General features: G+C 40.4%; 1 protein-coding gene and 1 long non-coding RNA gene across 4 annotated transcripts in view; one reads left to right on the forward strand and one right to left on the reverse strand.

Annotated features, from left to right (window-relative positions):
• The window catches only part of gtf2h2 (general transcription factor IIH, polypeptide 2), a 33699-nt gene that overhangs the window by 7348 nt on the left and 6277 nt on the right, over positions 1-20074 (reverse strand). The window contains exons 1-6 of one of the 3 annotated variants that reach the window (XM_055011569.1): positions 18319-18471; positions 18174-18224; positions 16745-16799; positions 16302-16407; positions 5500-5590; positions 5144-5339 (exon numbers count right to left, since the gene is read on the reverse strand). In XM_055011569.1, coding sequence (XP_054867544.1) covers positions 5144-5339; positions 5500-5590; positions 16302-16407; positions 16745-16799; positions 18174-18224; positions 18319-18405 — 586 coding nt within the window. In that variant the 5' untranslated portion in view covers positions 18406-18471. Of the gene's footprint in view, positions 1-5143; positions 5340-5499; positions 5591-16301; positions 16408-16744; positions 16800-18173; positions 18225-18318; positions 18472-20074 lie in introns of those variants that run through there. The other 2 variants (XM_023273359.3, XM_023273358.3) reach the window with 2 other exon arrangements.
• Positions 10304-11802, forward strand: LOC129349154 (uncharacterized). Its single transcript, XR_008602053.1, has 2 exons — positions 10304-11463; positions 11578-11802. It is a non-coding gene; the product is annotated as an uncharacterized LOC129349154 (long non-coding RNA).

The following is a 20074-nucleotide window of genomic DNA, read 5'->3' on the forward strand; positions in this document are numbered from 1 at the left end:
CATTAAGGGTGACCAAAGCACCAGGAGTGTAAGGTTGACGTAAGCCAAAGCATGTTGATGAAGAGAGTTTTTTTCTGAAAAGTTTGACATCTTATTAATAAATGCATTTTTTTATGTATGGCAAATCTAAACAGGTCTTACCAAAATCACTCTGTTTTTAATATCCAAAGGCCAAATAAAATGAAATGAGCTGAACTGAGGGAAAAAAAATTCAGGATTCAGGTTCATTTTTAACATTAAATGTTACTAGTAATTAATGTTGCCTAAGACATATGAACAGGAACAAAACACCAACATTAAACTTAAAATGAAGTGCAAATTCCATGTGTTCAGATATATTTATAACTGGTTTTGACCAACACAAAACCAATTAAATTAACTGCAATTTTACAATATATTTATGTCAGATTACCAAAACAAATTATTTTCTTGCATTAATGTTTTGGCAGTGAAAAAATGTAATTCAGTCACGAGAACAGGGAGTGCAGAAAGGTTCAGAATTACATCACAAGCAAAGAGAAAAGGAGCAGAAGGAGAACAGAGGAACAACTTTACATCATCCCCGCACACAGTAAACATATGGCAGCTCCATACAACAACATCCAGACTACTAAGTTCTGAAGTGGCACATAAACACAATCAAAATAAAGAGTGAGATGGAGGGCTTTACTCAGCTGGGACAGACCTAGGATAGGTAAGGAGAGATTTCAATCCAAATCACTGCTTCATGTGAAGGATGATACTGAGCTCTGGACTGCATCACATAGGCCCGGTCTGGTTCAAAGGCTGTGGTTTTGATGCGCAAAATGTCACGCAAGTGAGTCAGTCTTGTCCTAACGCGGTTCTTATTAAAGTTCATCACAGAAAATGTTTCCTCGCACAGATATGTTGAGCCAAATAAGCTCAGCATTTTCTTCGCAAACGTTCGAATACCTTGAAACCGGTCTTTTTCAAGTTGACGGTAAAACCTGACAAGCGAGAGCTGTTGGTGATGACTGCGTAACTCGCTGTCACACTTCAGCTCTATAAGCTCGAGCCGCAGGTGATCCGGAGCATCATCGGGGTCAGTGGAGAATGGAGAGGAGAAAAGCCTGATCTCCTTTTCAATACCTGCCAAATCTTGAAAGGGCAGTTGAAACTCCCCAGCCAGAGATGTCTGCTGCATACCTCCTTGTTTGCGCACTGATACCGTCCTGAGGAAAACTGTTCATTATTTCCTGCAGCGCTGAAAAATGTGCGGTATTAGGCTGTGTTTGTGACAAGTGCCTTTGGAAAATCTGCAGCTTTGTTTCAAATGCTTTGATGTGTGAATACAGCTGGTTCACCGCTGCATCTTGGCCCCGAAGACTCGTGTTCACCTGAAGACTCGTGTTCAATACATTCAGATGCTTTGTTATATCAACTAAAAATCCCAAATCAATCAGCCAAATAGGATCAGATAGTTCTGACATCGGTTTTCCCATACGTGCCAAAAATTGTCCGATTTCCCTCCAGAGAGAGAAGAAATACTGCAGGGCAGACCCCCGACTGAGTCATCTTATATCGGTGTGATATAAAACATCCCCATACTCAGCCTGGATGTCCAGTAGAAACTGTTTAAACTGGCGGTGGGACAGGGCTTTCCAGCGAATAAAATGAATAGTCTTTATCACCGGCTTCATGACATGCTCATATTTGAAATGTTTAGCACAGAGAACTTGTTGGTGAATGATACAATGAAGCTTAATGGCTTTGCCTCCTTCTTCGCTCACCTTGTTGCAGATTAGGGTTGACAGTCCACGTCGTTCACCAGCCATGGTAGGTGCGCCATCAGTAATAATCCCAGTGACTTTTTTCCAGGGCAGTTTCATATCATCCACAGAGGAACTAATAGAAACAAATAAATCAGTTCCTCTTGTTCTGTCCATAAGGCTCTGGAGGTCAAGAAGCTCTCCAGTAACATTCATCTCAACATCCACCCCTCTTAAAAAACAAGCAACTGAGCAGTATTCGATGCATCTGTGCTTTCATCACACGCTATTGAAAAGAAGTCAAAATCCGCTCCTTTGCCCTCCAACTGTCTTTTAATGTCTGCCGAAACATCTTCAATTCGCCACGCTACAGCGTTTCATGCCAGGCAAACTTTGGCAAACTCTTGCTTCTTCTCAGGGCAGATATTCTCAACCACTTTCATAACACAGTCTTTTATGAATTCACCATCGGAAAAAGATTTGCAGTGCTTTGCAATTAAAGTCGCCACCTTGTAGCTTGCCTTTGTAGTATTTTCATTCGACTCACGCATTCTTGTAAAAAAGCGCTGCTGTGACAATAAAACAGCTCCCAGTTGCTTCAGTTTTTCGCTGCAGTAGCTCCCCGTTAGCCCATCGTAAACATTAGCATGTTTCGACTGGTACTGTTGCTTGACTTTGAATTCCTTATTAACAGCCACAGTCTCTTGGCAAATCAGGCAAACGCAGTTGTTCCGTATTTCAGTAAAGAAATACTCCACTTTCCACCTGTCCTGTCCGGCCCTCACAATCAACTTTCCTTTTCTTAACAGTCTTAACAGCCGACATTTTTGAAGCATCAGAAGCATACTGTACAATAGACATCACATCGACTTTCCCGCCGAACGCTACTGCGCAAATGCCGGTGTCCATTCTATACAGCCTATGGTCAGAATGGGTCATCCTGTCACCCTGTGGTGAAACCTAAAATTGTTTTTTAACGTGTGTATTTATACCCTGGTCACAAATGCTGGCGGGCCACAAGTAATGCATTTTATGACAGAGGCCGCAGGCCATATGAAATTCGACAGCGGGCCGGATTTGGCCCCCGGGTTGGATGTTGGACATGCCTGCCCTAGCCCCCCCAGCCTGAGCCCTGTCCAATCTGCCTCCAGCTCTTCTTCCCTGCTCGCTCCCTCCCCCCTCCCTCCCTTCACCACCACCATCTCTGGGACTCTCCTCTCTCCCCCCACCTCCTCTTCCTCTCTTCACACCAACAATGGATCAGGTGAGAATGCAGCTTAGGAAGACCAGAGCCACGGGTCCTGATGGCATCAGCTCCACACTCCTCAGGGACTGTGCAGACCAGCTCTGTAAGATGGTCTGCTACATCTTTGACCTAAGCCTGAGACGAGAGAGAGTTCCTGCCATGTGGAAGACTTCTTGTGTGGTCCCGGTCCCAAAGACCTCATGCCCCAAGGAGCCCAACCACTTCAGACCCGTGGCTCTAACCTCTCACCTGTTGAAGGCATTGGAGAGGATTGTTTTGAACCATCTTCACCCCCTGGTGAGCCCAAACCCTGCAGTTTACATATCAGCCTGGTATTGGGACAGATGACGCCATCATCTACCTGCTGCAGAGATCCCTGTCTCACCTGGAGGACATTAGAAACACCGTGAGGATCACGTTCTTCGACTTCTTTAGTGCCTTCAATACAATCCAACCCTGACTGCTTCGGGTGCAGCTGGAGAGAGCGGGGGTCAGTGACCAGCTGGCTGCGTGGACCATGGACTAAATCACAGACAGATCACAGTGTGTGAGGCTACAGGACTGTGTGTCTGATGTGGTAGTCTGCAGTACAGGAGCCCCCCAGAGTACAGTACTCTCACCTTTCCTCTTCACCCTCTACACATCAGATTTCTGTTACTCCACAGACAGTTGTCATCTCCAGAAGTTGACATCGAGAGAGTGAGAACCTACAAGTACCTGGGTGTTCACTTAAATGACAAACGAGACTGGACAGATAACACTGACTCTCTGTATAAGAAGGATCAGTGTTGTTTATACCTGCTGAAGAGGCTCGCATCATTTGGTGTGAGCAGGCCATTGCTGAGGACCTTTTATGACACTGTGGTGGCATCAGTGGTCTCATATGCAGAGGTGTGCTGGGGAGGGGAGTGCTCAGAGCATGATAAGAACAGACTCAACATACTGATTAAAAGAGCCATCTCAGTCTGTGGCTGCCCTCCATTGAGGTGGTGGGAGAGAGAAAGGCTCTGGCCAAACTGTCCACTATCATCACCCCCACTCCCACCCTCTGCATCAGACCATGAACTCCTTAAGAAGTGCCTTCAGAGACAGTGTCAGACAGACAATATATATATATATATATATATATATATATAAATAAAACTGCTCAAAAAAATTAAAGGAACACTTTTTAATCTAAGTATTGCATCAAGACGGTTAAACTTCTGGGATACTGATCTGGTCAAGCAAGTAAAAGAGGTGGTTTTTAATCAGTTTCAGCTGCTTTGGTATTAATAACATTAGAAACAGGTGGACTAGAGGGGCAACAATGAGACACCCCTCAAAACAGGAATGGTTTTACACGTGAAGGCCACTGACATTTTTTTCCCTCCTCGTGTTTTCCGTTTTTCAATAGTTTGCTTTTGGCTAGGGTCAGTGTCACTTGTGGTAGCATGAGGCGATGCCTGGACCCTACAGAGGTTGTATAGGCAGTCCAGTTCCTCCACAATGGCACATCAACACGTGCCATTGCCAGAAGGTTTGCTGTGTCTCCGAGCACAGTCTCAAGAGCATGAAGGAGGTTCCAGGAGACAGGCAGTTACTCTAAGCGAGCTGGACATGGCCATAGAAGGTCCTCAACCCATCAGCAGGACAGGTATCTGCTCCTTTATGCAAGGAGGAACAGGATAAGCACTACCAGAGCCCTACAAAATGACCTCCAGCAGGCCACTGGTGTGAATGTCTCTGACCAAACAATCAGAAACGGACTTCATGAGGAAGGTCTGAGGGCCCAACGTCCTCTAGTGGGCCCTGTGTTCACTGCCCGACACTGTGGAGCTCGGTTGACATTTGCCATAGAACACAGGAATTGGCAGGTCCATCACAGGCACCCTGTGCTTTTCACAGATGAGAGCAGGTTCATCGTGAGCACATGTGACAGACATGAAAGTGGGTTATATATACATACATACACACATACACACACACACACACACACACACACACACACACACACACACACACACACACACACACACACACACACACACACACACATATATATATGTGTGTGAAAAAATAAGGGCTGCCGAGCTGGCAGTTCCATTGTGTCTTGTGTTTCCACTTAGTTTAGAGACAGAAGAGAAGCCTATTTATTACCACAGATAGGAACAGCATCTATACTGACCCATGCGAATTAAAGAGCATTCAGATGATGAGCTGGTTGGAGGAGGCTTAACATGCAGCATCAGCAGCTCTTTGAAGTGACTCTCATCCAGGATAACATGGTATGAGCCGCCTGTCTCCCTGGTCAACACTGTACACACCCGGACCTCTGCTGAAAGGCCAATTATTGACACTCGCACATTCAGAGACTTCAGCGTCTGAAGGAGGAGGAATACAGTTACACATGACAGACTGTCTTTGGAGCATGAAAATGAGAGGCAAAATATTAAATGGCACAAGCAGATGAACTGCATATCATCTATTCAGCGGACACTGATGACTGCGCCCCCTCTGGTAAAGGTTTAGATGGGACTTTACCTTTGTCATCTCATAGATGTTGGCTGGGTCACACGTGGTGAGGCTACTAAGGATTATCAGGATCTCTCGGCTTGTATGTCCAGGCATGTGCCTTCACATGGAGACACAGAGCAGGTGAGTGACTTTCATTCATTAGGAAGCCAATCTTAAAAATAAAGTGCGTATAAAAGTATTTACACCCTTTGGAAGTTGTTCCAAATTAATGCCTTTTTATTGTCTATTATGTTGTTGTAGTGTAAAGGCTATTTGAAAAGATCAATATGAAAGTTGGGAAATCACATTATGATATATCTAGGTCTGTCAGTCATTTCACAGTGAGGGTTACCACTTACCTGATTTAAACTAGAAGCTGATTGGATCATTTTTCGTCAGCTCCGCAACAAATGTACCACCTTAATTAAGAAAGCTAAATAAGATTTTTACTTGTCTGAAGGCACCAAAAATGATCCCAGGAAATTTTGGAATGTTGTGAGATCTGCTTGCATTGGTCAAAGATTCTGTAAACCTGACCGATAAATGTGCCATGTTAATTTTTTTAAATGAGCATTTTATCACCACAGGGCATTTGTTTGATTCTTTAAATAGCGATTTTAAAAACACTGTTTTAAATAATGAACCTGCTGTTGTAATTCTGTGTCATTTTGAACCTCTATTTCTGAGGTCTGTAGTGCACTGAAAAAGTTGGATTCCAAAAAATCAGCTGGTCCTGATAGTTTGGATCCATTTTTTCTAATACTGGCTGCTGACTTCGTTGCTGAGCCTTTAACTTGCATTTTTAATCTAAGCCTCAGGACAAACAAACTTCCTAAAGTATGGAAATCCACCTTTGTCCTCCCACTGAATAATTACAGGCCTATTTCTAAATTATGTATTCTGGCCAAAGTATTTGAAAAATTGGTTTGTGATCAACTGAAGGAATTTTTAGAACCCAACAACATTCTAGACCCCCTTCAGTCAGGTTTTAGGAAGCAGCACAGCACTGCAACTGCTGCTCTTAAAGTTTTAAATGATGTGTTTGAGGCATTGGACTCAAAAAGGTTTTGTGTTGCTCTGTTCATTGACTTATCCAAGGTATTTGATACTGTGGATCACAGTCTTCTGTTAGAAATTCTCCTCAAGATTGGCATCGCCAAACAAGCCGCCTCTTGATTTGCTGATTATTTGGCAAGTAGGACACAGCATGTTCAAATGGCTGGAGTTAGTTCTACCTTTCTTGAGGTCACAAACGGCGTACCTCAAGGCTCAGTCTTAGGACCCATTCTGTTTACAGTCTACATTAATGATCATGTGCAGTGCTTTAAGTGGGCCGGTACGGGCCGGTACTCAGTTCCGGGACTTCTAAAAATATCCTTCGGGCGTCCTGGCACTTCTCCAAGTGTCAAGAACGTACTTTCAGCGTACCGGTACGCTGATCATCGCATTTTAATCCACCAGAAGTTGTTGGTTTACAAGTTCAACAAACATTGTTGTAACAGTAAAATAAGTTGCCGCAACTTATTTGGCCACAATCGATTAGGTACAAGTATAGCGCAAGCTTTAGTACCAATTTTTTTTTTTTTTTTTGTTTTGTTTTTTTAATGGTTGATATAGGAAAATAGAGTACCTGCACTTTTTTGGACCCACTTAAAGCACTGATCATGTGCAAACTTGCTAAATGCCTCATATCATCTTAATGAGGATGACTCTGTAATTTACTGCTGTTCACACTCGATTACACAGGCATTTGAATTCTTGCAGTCCGCCTTTGATGCAGTGCAGATTCATCTAGAAAAATTGAAAATGGCTTTAAATGCAGAAAAATCCAAACTGATACTTTTTTCAAATTCTTCTGTTCGTTCGGAGGATATCCCCTCAATTAGAACTACCCATGGTAAAACTTTAGAGCTGGTCACCAGTTACAAGTACCTGGGATTAACTATTGATGAGGACCTTTCTCTCAAAGTGCATGTCAAAAACTTGATCTCTAAATTAAAGGTGAAGCTCGGTTTCTACTATAGAAACAAATCATGTTTCTCCCTCAGAGCTCGGAAGCTTCTGATGTCAGCTACTTTTTTGCTGATACTTGATTATGGCGATGTTGTGTATATGTGTGCTTCAACCAGCTGCCTACAGTCCTTAACTCCGATCTACCACTGTGCTCTGAGGTTTATCACTGGCTGTAGCTGCCTCACCCACCACTGTGAACTGTATGCTAAAGCTGGCATGCCTCCCTTGAATGTAAGGCGATACACACACTGGATGACTCTGGTTCACAAGGCATTTCTTGGCTTGGGTCCCACTTATTTGTGCACTCTTCTTCAGAGAACTGGAAGCTGTTATGCCCTATGATCACATGACATTTTAAATCTCTCTGCTCATCGTGTTCAAACTGACATGGGTAAAAAAGCTTTCAGTTACTCTGCCCCCTCTGCTTGGAATGCCCTCCAATCTGAACTGAAATTATCAAAATTTGTTTCATTGGAGGCCTTCCGCTCTATTTTAAGTTAGCGACAACGGAAATCCTTCAAACAGTGCCTGAGTTCTTAAATTATAACTGTAAAAATGACTCCTGTATTTCATATATCTAATTAGTTGTATTTAATATTTTAATGTTTGTTGTTATTGTTATCTGCCTGTTTTTTGTTTACTTTGACATTTGCTGCTGCCTCTCTTGGCCAGGTCACCCTTGTGAAAGAGGCCTCGATCTCAATGGGTCTTTTATCTGGTTAAATAAAATAAAATAAAGTGACTAACATACAGTAGTGAAAATTTTTTTTCGGGCATCCAATGCATTTGTGAAATATTGCATGAAGAATCACTCTTTGGTCTGCAAGTGTAATTTCTTTTAGTACAGTCATAGCCAAAATACTAAACAAATCCTGAGAAAGTCGTTAAAAACTTAAAACTGATTGGTTCCATAAAAATACATATGATATTTTGAGTATTGGGCCATTTTGGTACCAGTGATCTACTGATGAAGGTCGTGCTTTTTATTAAAAGACACAATTTTTATGATCAACTTCTCTATACTAGCAGGCTTACATACTACAGGATTTAAAGGTTGCTATCATAAAACCACTACCCAAAAAGCCAACCTCTGGATCCAGGTGTTGTAGCCAATTATAGGCCCATATCAAACCTCCCCTTTATTCCTAAAAGTCTTGAAAAAGTTGCTGCAAGTTAGTTAGGTGATTATCTGCATAGAAATGGCTTATTTGAAGAGTTTCAGTCAGGATTTAGAATGTATCATAGTACAGAGACAGCACTGATGAGGGTCACCCGTGATCTATTTATAGAGGTAATGCGGGTGTCTCTGGATCTGAAGCTACACATCTGCAGTCCCTGTCCTCACCGGTCACCAAAATGTTCATTGTTCTCTTATGTATTGTTTGTCTGTTCTCCAGCTGCTATCCTGCTATCCAAACCTCAACCACTTCCCCAACCCCCTCATGCCCATCCTCACTGCAACCGGTCAAGGCAGATAGCTGCTCTCTTGCTTGAGCAGTTTTGCAAAGAAGAATGGAGTAAAATGGCAGTGTCCAGATGTGCAAGGCTGATCGAGACCAATCCACACAGCCTAAATGTTATAATTGCAGCCAAAAGTGCATCTACTACAATTGCAATAAAAAGTATGTGAACCCTTTGGGATTACTTGGATTTCTGCATAAACTGGTCATAAAATGTCTTCTGATCTTCATCCAAGTCACAACAATACACAAACACAGTCTGCTTAACTAATACTGCACATATGTTTTTATTGAACACAACATGTAAACATTCACAGTGCAAGATGAAAAAAGTATGTGAACCTTTGGATTTAATAACTGGTTGATCCTCCTTTGGCACCAATAACCCCAATCAAACATTTCCTGTAGTTGCAGATAAGACCTGCACAATGGTCAGGAGAAATATTGGACCATTCCTCTTTACAAAACTGTTTCAGTTCAGCAATATTCTTGGGATGTCTGGAGTGAATCACTCTCTTGAGGTCATGCCACAGCATCTCAATCGGGTTGAGGTCAGGACTCTGACTGGGCCACTCCAGATATATTATATATTTTCTTCTGTTGAAGGCACTCTGTTGTTGATTTACTTCTATGTTCTGGGTCATTGTCCTGTTGCATCACTCATCCTCTGTTGCGCTTCAGTTGGCGGACAGATGGTCTTAAAGTTTTCTTGCAAAATGCCTTGATAAACTTGGGAATTCATTTTTCCGTTGATGACAGCAATCCATCCAGGCCCTGAGGCAGCTCCAAACCATGACGCTTCTCCACCATATTTCACAGTTAGGATGATGTTTTGATGTTGGTGTACTGTGGCATTTCTTCTCCACACATAGCGTTGTGTGTTCCTTCCAAACAATTCCACTTTGGTTTCATCTGTCCACAGAATATTTTGACAGTTGTGTTGTGAAACATCCAGGTGCTGTTTTGCAAATTTCAAACATGCAGCAATGTTTTTCTTGGACAGCGTGGCTTCCTCCGTGATGTTCTCCCATGAACTCCATTCTTGTTAAATATTTTACTTATTGTAGATTTGTCAACAAAAATGGTAGTATTTGCCAGAGATTTCTGTAAGTCTTTAGCTGACACGCTAGGATTCTTTTTCACCTCATTGAGCATTCTGTGCAGTGCTCTAGCAGTCATCTTTAATGGACAAACACACCTAGGGAGAGTTGCAACAGTGCTGAATTTTCTCCATTTGTCGACAATCTGTCTTACCATGGACACATGAACATTAAGGCTTTTAAAGATACTTTTGTAACCCTTTCCAGCTTCTTGCAAGTTGACAGTTCTTGATTGTAGGTCTTCTGAGAGCTCTTTTGTGCAAGGCATGGTCTACATCAGGCAATGATTCTCAAGAACAGCAAACTCAAAACTGGTGTGTGTTTTTTATAGGGCAGGGCAGCTTTAACTAACACTTCCAATGTCATCACATTGACTATGGAGGACTAAAAGTGCCAAAATTAAATAAATAAATACATCATTAAATAATTAATTAAATATGTCATTAATTAATTAAAATTGGAATTAAATATTTCATTAATTAATTAAAATTGGAATTAAATATTTCATTAATTAATTAAAATTGGAATGAAATACTTAAATGTGTTATTAAATAAATATATCATTAAATAATTAAATATGTCATTAATTAATTAAAATTGGCATTAAATATGTCATTAATTAATTAAAATTGGCATTAAATATGTCATTAATTAATTAAAATTGGAATTAAATACATAAATGTGTTATTAAATATGTCATTAATTTATTAAAATAACAATTATTTTAAGTAAAAAACATATTTCATTATTTCACTATTTAATTAATTATTTCATGGTCCTTGCGTTGCAGTGGATCATGAATTTATTTTATCTGTCAACCTCGCCCGTCAAAGTCGGTGGGCGGATCCTAACACCTGATTGGTTACCCTGCACATCAAGTCAAGGCAAATCGATTCCAGATAATGGATTGACGCAGAGCTTGTGAACACATTCCGATACACTGGGTGGCGCTATTCACCTCTACGTTGGTTTGGATACTCAATAAAACAAAACTTTATTAGCAACCGCTAAAGACTCGGTCCTCTTTCCCAAATGTTGATACATGCGGTGCAAGACAAATTTTCCTTTAGCATTTCCTTTAGCATCTACTCGGCGCGCCACGGCTCGTCTCGGTTTAGTTGTTTTTCCATTACATTGAGTACCACCTCATCGTGGGTTGAGTCGTCATAGCACGGTGGCCCGAAAGTCCCTTACCGTCATTTTTGTGCGACACAAACGCAATGCAACAATGTACATGGAGGCGATAGTACACCTGCTGCTCGGTCTGTGGCTTTCTGTCAGATTCAGAGTAACAGAAGAGTCGGAGAAAGCTGAGAGCGGCGAGTCGAAACACTCAGGAGACACACAGGAGAGTTTGGGAGGCGATACAGCAGTATCAAGCTGAAGACAAGAGGATATGAACGAGACGACATATAAGGGTAAGCTAATGCTAGTTCGCTAGCTATCGTGTATCAGTCCTGTGAACGACCCTGTAATGGCTGCAGTTTGTCGCTATTAGGTATTAAAATATGTATGCTGTGTATGTGTTTCAGATGCTCTCTGATGAGACTTCATGGGATTTACCTGAAGCAGCAGCACATGAGCCTGCAGTGGCACAAGGTGTAGAGGAGGAGGGCAGAGATGTACAGGATGCACTGATGCACTACGTGTCATGCAAAAGTTAAAAGTTGTTCTTCTTGTTATACTTCTGTTTTTCTGTCCCCGGACCGCTATTGTTTTCTTTAATGCAATTCTGACAATAAACTTTTGTAGATGTGTCTATGCTATTGTTTGTTTGTGAAGGTTAGCAAGATTAAATAAAAAATTAAACGCCAAAACATTAAAACAGCTGTTTTAAGAAAATTCCAGTTTGATAAATCAGTATTGCTTTGGTGTAATTCAGTCACCAGAATTATGAACCATAAAGGAGTTTGTGTTAAAACATGTTAAATCCCATTAAACACAAATACATTATTAGGGAATATAGAATTGTTTGGTTCAGACTGTTGACTCTTTTCCTACCAGTGTCTTAACAGACAAAATGAAAAGTTATGATGCAATCACATAAGTCACAAAATAGTTTATTAGTCAGCAGCAAAATCAAAACTATTTACAATGTGCAAAGTACAAACTGTGGTGGGCCTCTCCTACAGTGGAGGGCTAAAAGTAAAACTATATACAACTACAGGTGCTGGTCATATAATTAGAATATCATGAAAAAAGTTGTTCATTATTTCAGTAATTCCATTCAAAAAGTGAAACTTGTATATTATACTCATTCATTACACAGAGACTGATATATTTCAAATGTTTATTTCTCTTAACTTTGATGATTATACCTGAATACTAACAAAAATCTCAAATTTGGTATCTCTGAAAATTAGAATATTGTAGAAAGGTTCAATATTGAAGACACCTCTAATCAGCTAATTAACTCAAAACACCTGCAAAGGCCTTTAAATGGTCTCTCAGCCTAGTTCTGTAGGCTACACAATCATGGGGAAGACTACTGACCTGACAGTTGTCCAAAAGACAAGCTTTTTCGTGATATTCTAATTATATGACCAGCACTTGTAAATCTCAAGTCTATGGGAGGTGGACTCGCTCACACTCGCCGGCTGCCCACTGCCTACCCAGCTACCCCAGCTGCCCCAGCACACCCAGGAATGACTGGTTGAAGGCAGTATTCTGGGCCAGCTTCATTCTCTCTTGCCTCGCTGAGGAGCAACCAGATGTTCTCATCATGCTGGGCATGACTCCACTCCTCCTCAGCCTGCATCTCCACAAGTACGCTAGGAAGGTCCAATTTTCTGTGGCCCCCTTTCCTCTTGCCTAGACCAAAGACAGAAAAGTGATCAGAGTCAGCTTTAATGGCCAAGTAAGTACACAATATACACAGAATTTGGTTTCGGCTGTTGGTGTCATCCTAGGAATATGGAAGAGAATAATAAAAAATAAACAATAGAAAGAGGAACAGGGAGGAAAAAGAAATAGTAAAATAGAACACAATATAAACAGAAATGTACAGCTAGACTGGAATGTATGAACACATTAGCAAAATGGTAATTGCTATAAACACAGTAGTGGCGATTTTTGTGTACAGGGCACTGTAGTCCAAATGTCCAGGGTGAGTGGGGTCTCTGATGATGTTTTCTGCAGTCCGTACTATGGGCTGTAGTCTGTTTCTGTCCTGCTGTGTGGTTGATCCAGAGGTGCACAGGACAGATTGTATGACTGCAGTGTAGAACTGGATCAACAGCTCATGTGGCAGGCCATGTCTCCTCAGCTGTCGTAGGAAATACATCCTCTGCTGAGCCTTTTTCAGGAGGTCCTGAGAGATTGTAGTCCCCAGGAGCTGGAAGGACTCCACAGCTATGATGTGATGTGTTTAGCCACCCGTCCATCCATTTTCAATCATGATCATGTCTTTGATACTTTAATAAACTTCTGGCACTCTTCGCTTTAACCAAAGCACAAGCAGTAACTGCTCCACCACAAACAAAAACGACGTGGTGTGAACTTCATTTCATCCTGTGCACATTTTGGAGTTGCTAAGAAGAGCTGTGTTTTCTCATTTTTATGTATATTTTCATTCAGTTTCACAGCTACCTAGTGACTATAAGAAGAATGGTTGCAATACTACACCGCACCAGAACGTAAATTAATTAGAGTGACTTACTTGTTAAATCAATAGAAAATAAATGCAGCTGCATGTGTTCTGTTTATGTGTCACTGTAGCTACATGTAGCTTTCATCAGGCGTTCCTGAGCTGGCTGCTGCACAGTTTGCATTTACACCTGCCTCAATTCTTGGTCATTGGTCTCGTTGTTCTGATCATGCTTGCAGGCATTTACACCTGTAGTAATAATAATACGAAAATCAACCATGCTCTCTGTTTACCGTGTCTTACCGGTGATAAGACGTTGCTGTGACGTGCTGGTGTCGGTGTCCGAGCTGGTGCTGGAGAGGAGACAGGGCAGCCGGGGGCTCCGCGACGGAGGTGGAGTAGGCTTCGCATGTGGAAAGGGATTCTTGAACAGAAATAAACACTCACTCTAAGTACAAGAAAAACACGGCATGCTGACTGAAGTATTAGCTTCTGAGAGCTAAACGTTAGAAACAGCAGCACGAAATACAAGCAGAGCACGGAGTTAGCGCCGATGGCTAACTAGTTATCTTATTGTCTGCTACAGGAGACAACGACGTTACTTTCTAAAAATACTTGTTTGCTTAAAAGAAGGTTGCCACCAATGGAATAAATGATGTATAAGTTTCTTGAAGTCACAAAACACTCACCGTCCTCGAACGTCTCCAACAATGCAGCGGCTGAGTCTCCCTCCTGTTGCTCGCCGGTGCGGTGCCAGTAAATAGCTTCCATTAAACCTCTTCCAACACCTCCTGGTTGACCCACGCCGGCCGTTGTGGTCCTGGGTGGACCGATAGTCATTTTTGAGCTTTTTCAGCTTCTCCCTACACTGCTTCTGTCCTCTTTATATACAGTCTACTGTATATGTGAGCGGCCATCCGCTCAGAGACCTCCTGATAAACTTTCTCCGTCCAGCTCTCTCTGTATTCTTTGGTCCGCCACCAAAGACAAAGTCTCGACCTCTTCATTCACCCACGGTACAGGTCTGGCTGTCACATTAAAATTATGAAGAACAGAGAGTTTCGTGAAGAGCAATGCACACCGTCGCTGTTTACAGTCATTTTTTAATGCAGGATTTTGTTTTCGTGCTGAAGTTGCTCTGTGTCGTCACTCCCTGCCCTATCAGTGGCCTGCACTATGTAAACGCCACATTATCGGCTCATCTCAGCTCGCTGGGAACCTCAGCCGAGAAGGTGCTGAAAATTAGTCCGTATGGAAACGCTCGCAAACAAAGATGAGACGAGCCGTACCGTGCCGAGTAGATGCTTGTGGAATCGCGGCTAAACAAAGACGAGCGGAGCCGTGCCGCGCCGAGTAGGTCCTAAAGGAAAAGCGCTCGACACTCCGAGCATCGCTGCAATTTGACAGGCTGGTAATCCACAAAGAACGTGATGTTCCAGAACTTCCCTCGGTATGCCAAACGCCCTGGTCCCTGTGTGTGCTCCTGTTGCACCCTGGTACCAGAAAACCGGCGGAGTACTTCCTCTAAATTTGCAGTCACTCTACGGTCAACATCTTGGTCGGAAAGTGCGGAAATAACTTCAACAACTTCAATAAATTCCTCTGCTTTACACGCTACATGCTCGCGGTAAGCAGGTCCTGCTTCCACATACTCTGCAAGGTCTAAAATATCTCTCACCAACTCTCTAGAAAGTTCACAGCGACTCTCCCTCTACACAGCCTCCATGTTTAGAAAGACTTCTACTTCCGGTTTCAAGGCAGACAAAAGCAGTGGATTAGACTAGATTCACGTTAGTCCCGCCCACGGACTTTGACGGGCGAGGTTGACAGATAAAATTAATTCATGATCCACTGCAACACAAGGACCATGAAATAATTAATTAAATCGTGAAATAATGAAATATGTTTTTTACTTAAAATAATTGTTATTTTAATAAATTAATGACATATTTAATAACACATTTATGTATTTAATTCCAATTTTAATTAATTAATGACATATTTAATTCCAATTTTAACTAATTAATGACATATTTAATTATTTAATGATATATTTATTTAATAACACATTTAAGTATTTAATTCCAATTTTAATTAATTAATGACATATTTAATTCCAATTTTAATTAATTAATGAAATATTTAATTCCAATTTTAATTAATTAATGACATATTTAATTAATTATTTAATGATGTATTTATTTATTTAATTTTGGCACTTTTAGTCCTCCATAATTGACTGGACTACATGTGTTGAATAAAAACGTGAAAACATATGACTTTTTGTGTGGTATTAGTTTAAGCAGGCTGTGTTTGCCCATTGTTGTGACTTAGATGAAGATCATGAAGATTCATGAATAATTTATGCAGAAATCCAAGAAATCCCAAAGGTTTACATACTTTTTTTGCAACTGTAAATACTGTTTTAAAAAGGATGAATACTTACACACTAAACACTTATTTTCTTTTTTTTTAAATTTTAAATAGAGTTCTACAAAGTATTGTAGAAATCTATTTTCACTTTGAGAGGAAAATTTTTTTTTTGTAAATTCTTGTCAAAAAAAAGTCAAATGATATTGACCATGATTCCATGTTGAAAAGCAGTAAAAGAAACAATTTCCAAGGGGGGTGAATACTTTTTATAGGCACTGTAGACACTGCTGAACTTACTTGAGTGTTTGTATGGCCAGCTTCAGAGAGTTGTACAGAGATGGCTCTCCTACACACACTGTGTCCACTGCTTTCTTCAGCATAGCAATGTGCTTCTTTGGATTTCCTGGTGGTGAAACAAAACCACACATCACTTTACATTGAACATGTACACCTCACAGACTGGTAGCTGTAAGTACAGCTACACAGCCAAGGAGAAGTGAAATACTTGAACGGATGACACAGGGTGATGCTCACTGCTACAAAGGAGACGCGTAGCATATGTATGCAATCATCAGCAGTGCAGGAGTGTCATATTTTTACTGTTACTAGTGATTTTAAAGACAAATTGTAACATTATTGTGATTAAAAGATGCAATTTGATAATATAATATAGAAAAAGCATGTGTTGAAAGTCAAATGTAAAGCAATCCACTGAGGGGTAAAATTAGCATTAGCCTCACCTGCCAGGTCAGTCAGCTTCTCAGCCCTTTTGTTCTTTGTGGTGATAATGCCCACCTGAAAATATGGAATTCATGAAGTAATGTCACAAACAGCATTAGAAGCCCACTTAACATTCAGTATGGTACAATGCCTAACTTTACAACCATCTGTTGTCATTAAGTGTCACTTAACATGGTTGATTATGTAAGATAAGACTGATTACTAGATTGTCTAAATAATCCAATTAAAAATTCTGTCAAATTACATCTGATATCATCACTTATGTTACTGATTACACAAAAATAACATTATTGGTTCATTGTAAAAAGTGTGATTCTGTGCATTGCTGAGACACCATAGTTATAGTCTTGCCAACATCTATGGAACTACGTACAGAACCTGAAAACAGTAACACCTATAAGTTGTAATTCAATCAAACTAAGATAACTCAGGATCATGTTTCTGTTATAAATCATATGATTTATAACACCCAACAATCACCAGTACAACACCAAAATATCAAAAGTATTTTCAAATTCCCATCCAGTGTTGTGAGAAGTCAGAAAAGGGTATTCAGATACTATTTCCCATTGTATTACTATCAGTATTTAAAGAATAACAATGCTTTTTTATAAAAAAAATATTTCCTGGAAAATTCAGCAGGCCAGTGTTTGCATGCAAGCCCTATACTTTCACTCTCTACTGACATAATAGAGCGTATACCACCCACTTTTTCTCCTCTCATATTCACACTGCAGTTTTAATGCTAACAAAGTGAGAGGCATGGCTACAAATACGAGCGCTCTTGCCAACTGTTAACAGATTATCCACAAAGTACATTCACCAAGGAAAAAATGACATTAATTCGCAAACAGTCAACAGTTATTACAAGCTCATGCACACTACAAAGCGTTAGTTTATGGTCATGCCTTTTTGCAATACCAGTAACTTGTTCATTGGTGCCATTTGTTGGTAATAAAACTGTTTATTAATTAGCTCTAATACTGTCAGATTAGCGTGCTGTGTTTTTTCTTTGTTGAACTACTCCCACAATCACTTACATGCAAGAAAGAATAAATATATCTGAAAAAAACATCCTAGTATCTCTGTGTTCTTACCCATTCAAAATAACAGCCATGTACCTCCAACCATCTTGTAGTACAAGCTATCAATCCTTTTCTATATTAAATAACAATAAACAAACTTTGTCTTCCATGTTCCATTAGCTGCTATTCCATTACTTCTCTTTATGCTTTAGCCTTTTTGCTGTGGTACTATTTCAGTATTGGCATGGTCAACATCAGTCAGAAACCATACAATACCAGATCTACACTCACTTTTGCATTGAATAAGATTTTTTTCTCCAAATAAATCAAATTAACCATGGAATTTAAGTGTAAAGCTCTATTATAGCTTGGTACAAACTATGCATAGAACTCATAAACATACCTGGCTGATGGGATTTTGGTCAAAATACCCATCAATAAATGCTTCCATCAACTGAAGAAGAAAGAAGAAAGGAGATGGTCGTTTACAGACAGTTATACCATATGGTTGCTGGCGTAGACTGTGATGGGTATAATACTGAATTTACCTTTAGAGTTGAGGTGAGGCGGTTTGGTTTCAGATCCTGGTCTTCCATACTGCGTGAGCAGTCAATCACCACAAAAAGGTGACGCATCTAGACCAAAGCACATCTTTTGAGATTCTGACATTTTTAATAAAACATGGTTTTTATTTTTCTGATTACAAAATACACTCATTTCTACATTGCACTTGATGTTATGTTAGGGTTAAGTGCAGTATTCCATCACCAACATCTTTTACATGAGGTCTTCACCAACCTTGGGTTTATACAGATAATTAAAGCAAAAGGTTCTGTAGGAAGTACAGATGTTGATGATTAATTGTTAACTATTTGCCATTCATAAAATTAAAATCACTAAATTAATCACTCAGGCCAGTGGCATACTTTTTTGTGTCCACTAATATGAGATGGTCTGTATCACATAAATCTTGTCATCTCCCCAGGTCCAAAAGAGTATAACAACACCCACTATGTGTTTATGTGTTGTTCATGTACATGTCCAAAAGGGAGTATAGTCAAGGCTATACTACTTTGCAATCCACTGGAGTATGCCTGGAGGGCTTCATTCAACACATACTTGGTATGACATATCTACATATTCCATGCACTACTGTTGAGCATGCACTTTATTGCCCCCTGGTGGTCCCCATGCAGACACAAATTATGTGCTGCATGTGGACGAGAGGAATTTCCGTCATTGTGGACCCACAAGTCGTAAAAATACTTGCTCAAAAACAAATGGAGTTACAGGTGTGTTTGCTGTCTGACTGACAGGGTCCATTAAATGAGCACCCCTTTCTGCTGTCTACCTGATAACTGTGGTAGTTGTGTTAATGAACTCTGCAGCATTAGGTTTGAAAAAAGGTGTTTGGCAGTTGTTCAGTTCAGCTAACTACCTAGTGGTCATGCAAACGCTAAACTACGATTGGCTACTGCCAATATTCTGCGTAACACATGCACAAGTATGTGAGGGTCTGTCAGGGTGTACTTGATGAGAATGATGCCCGCACAGACTCCTCTGCATGTAGCTGAAAATTTGTGCCAGTGTGCCAACTATGCTACAAGGCCAGTAGTGTGCATGATTGACAACTGTGTGTATGCACGGAATACATGAATACAACCTACTGCCCAGGTGTGGAACAGAGTCCTACCAGAAGACTGCAAATAGATTAAAAAGTTGTATAATAGTAACAACAGCATGCCTTTGGTGTTTGTATTTATCCAAGTGTGCAAACGCAATGATATATAATCAAGGCTTAATACAGGCCGGAAGCCGAGTGTTTCCAACAATATTAGAACTTGTGATGACGTGTATCAGCATCACCCTGCTTTTAGTGTACATGCACCTTAGAGGTTCAGAAGATACTGATACATTTTCTGGGTCAACAAAGTTTCAGTGACAGTATTTGAGAACATCTATTACAGCTGACTAATGCCAACTACAGTGAATACTCGCTTCATATAACAGATCAGGCATGACAATCTTTTTTTTTTAATATGATGTAATACAACTGTAAAAATATTAATGTCAGCCTGTTTTCTGCGGTTAATATTTCTTGTGGGGACAATCATTGAACAGCAATTTTAAATGAATCATTCTTTTTTGCAATTGAATTCATAATTTAAAACATCTATAACTATACAATTAATTGTATAATTCAGTTAATGTAAGGGACTACATGTGTTGAATAAAAACGTGAAAACATATGACTTTTTGTGTGGTATTAGTTTAAGCAGGCTGTGTTTGCCCATTGTTGTGACT

This window comes from Amphiprion ocellaris, chromosome 6 (genome assembly GCF_022539595.1).
Source record: "Amphiprion ocellaris isolate individual 3 ecotype Okinawa chromosome 6, ASM2253959v1, whole genome shotgun sequence".
NCBI lineage: Eukaryota > Metazoa > Chordata > Actinopteri > Pomacentridae > Amphiprion > Amphiprion ocellaris.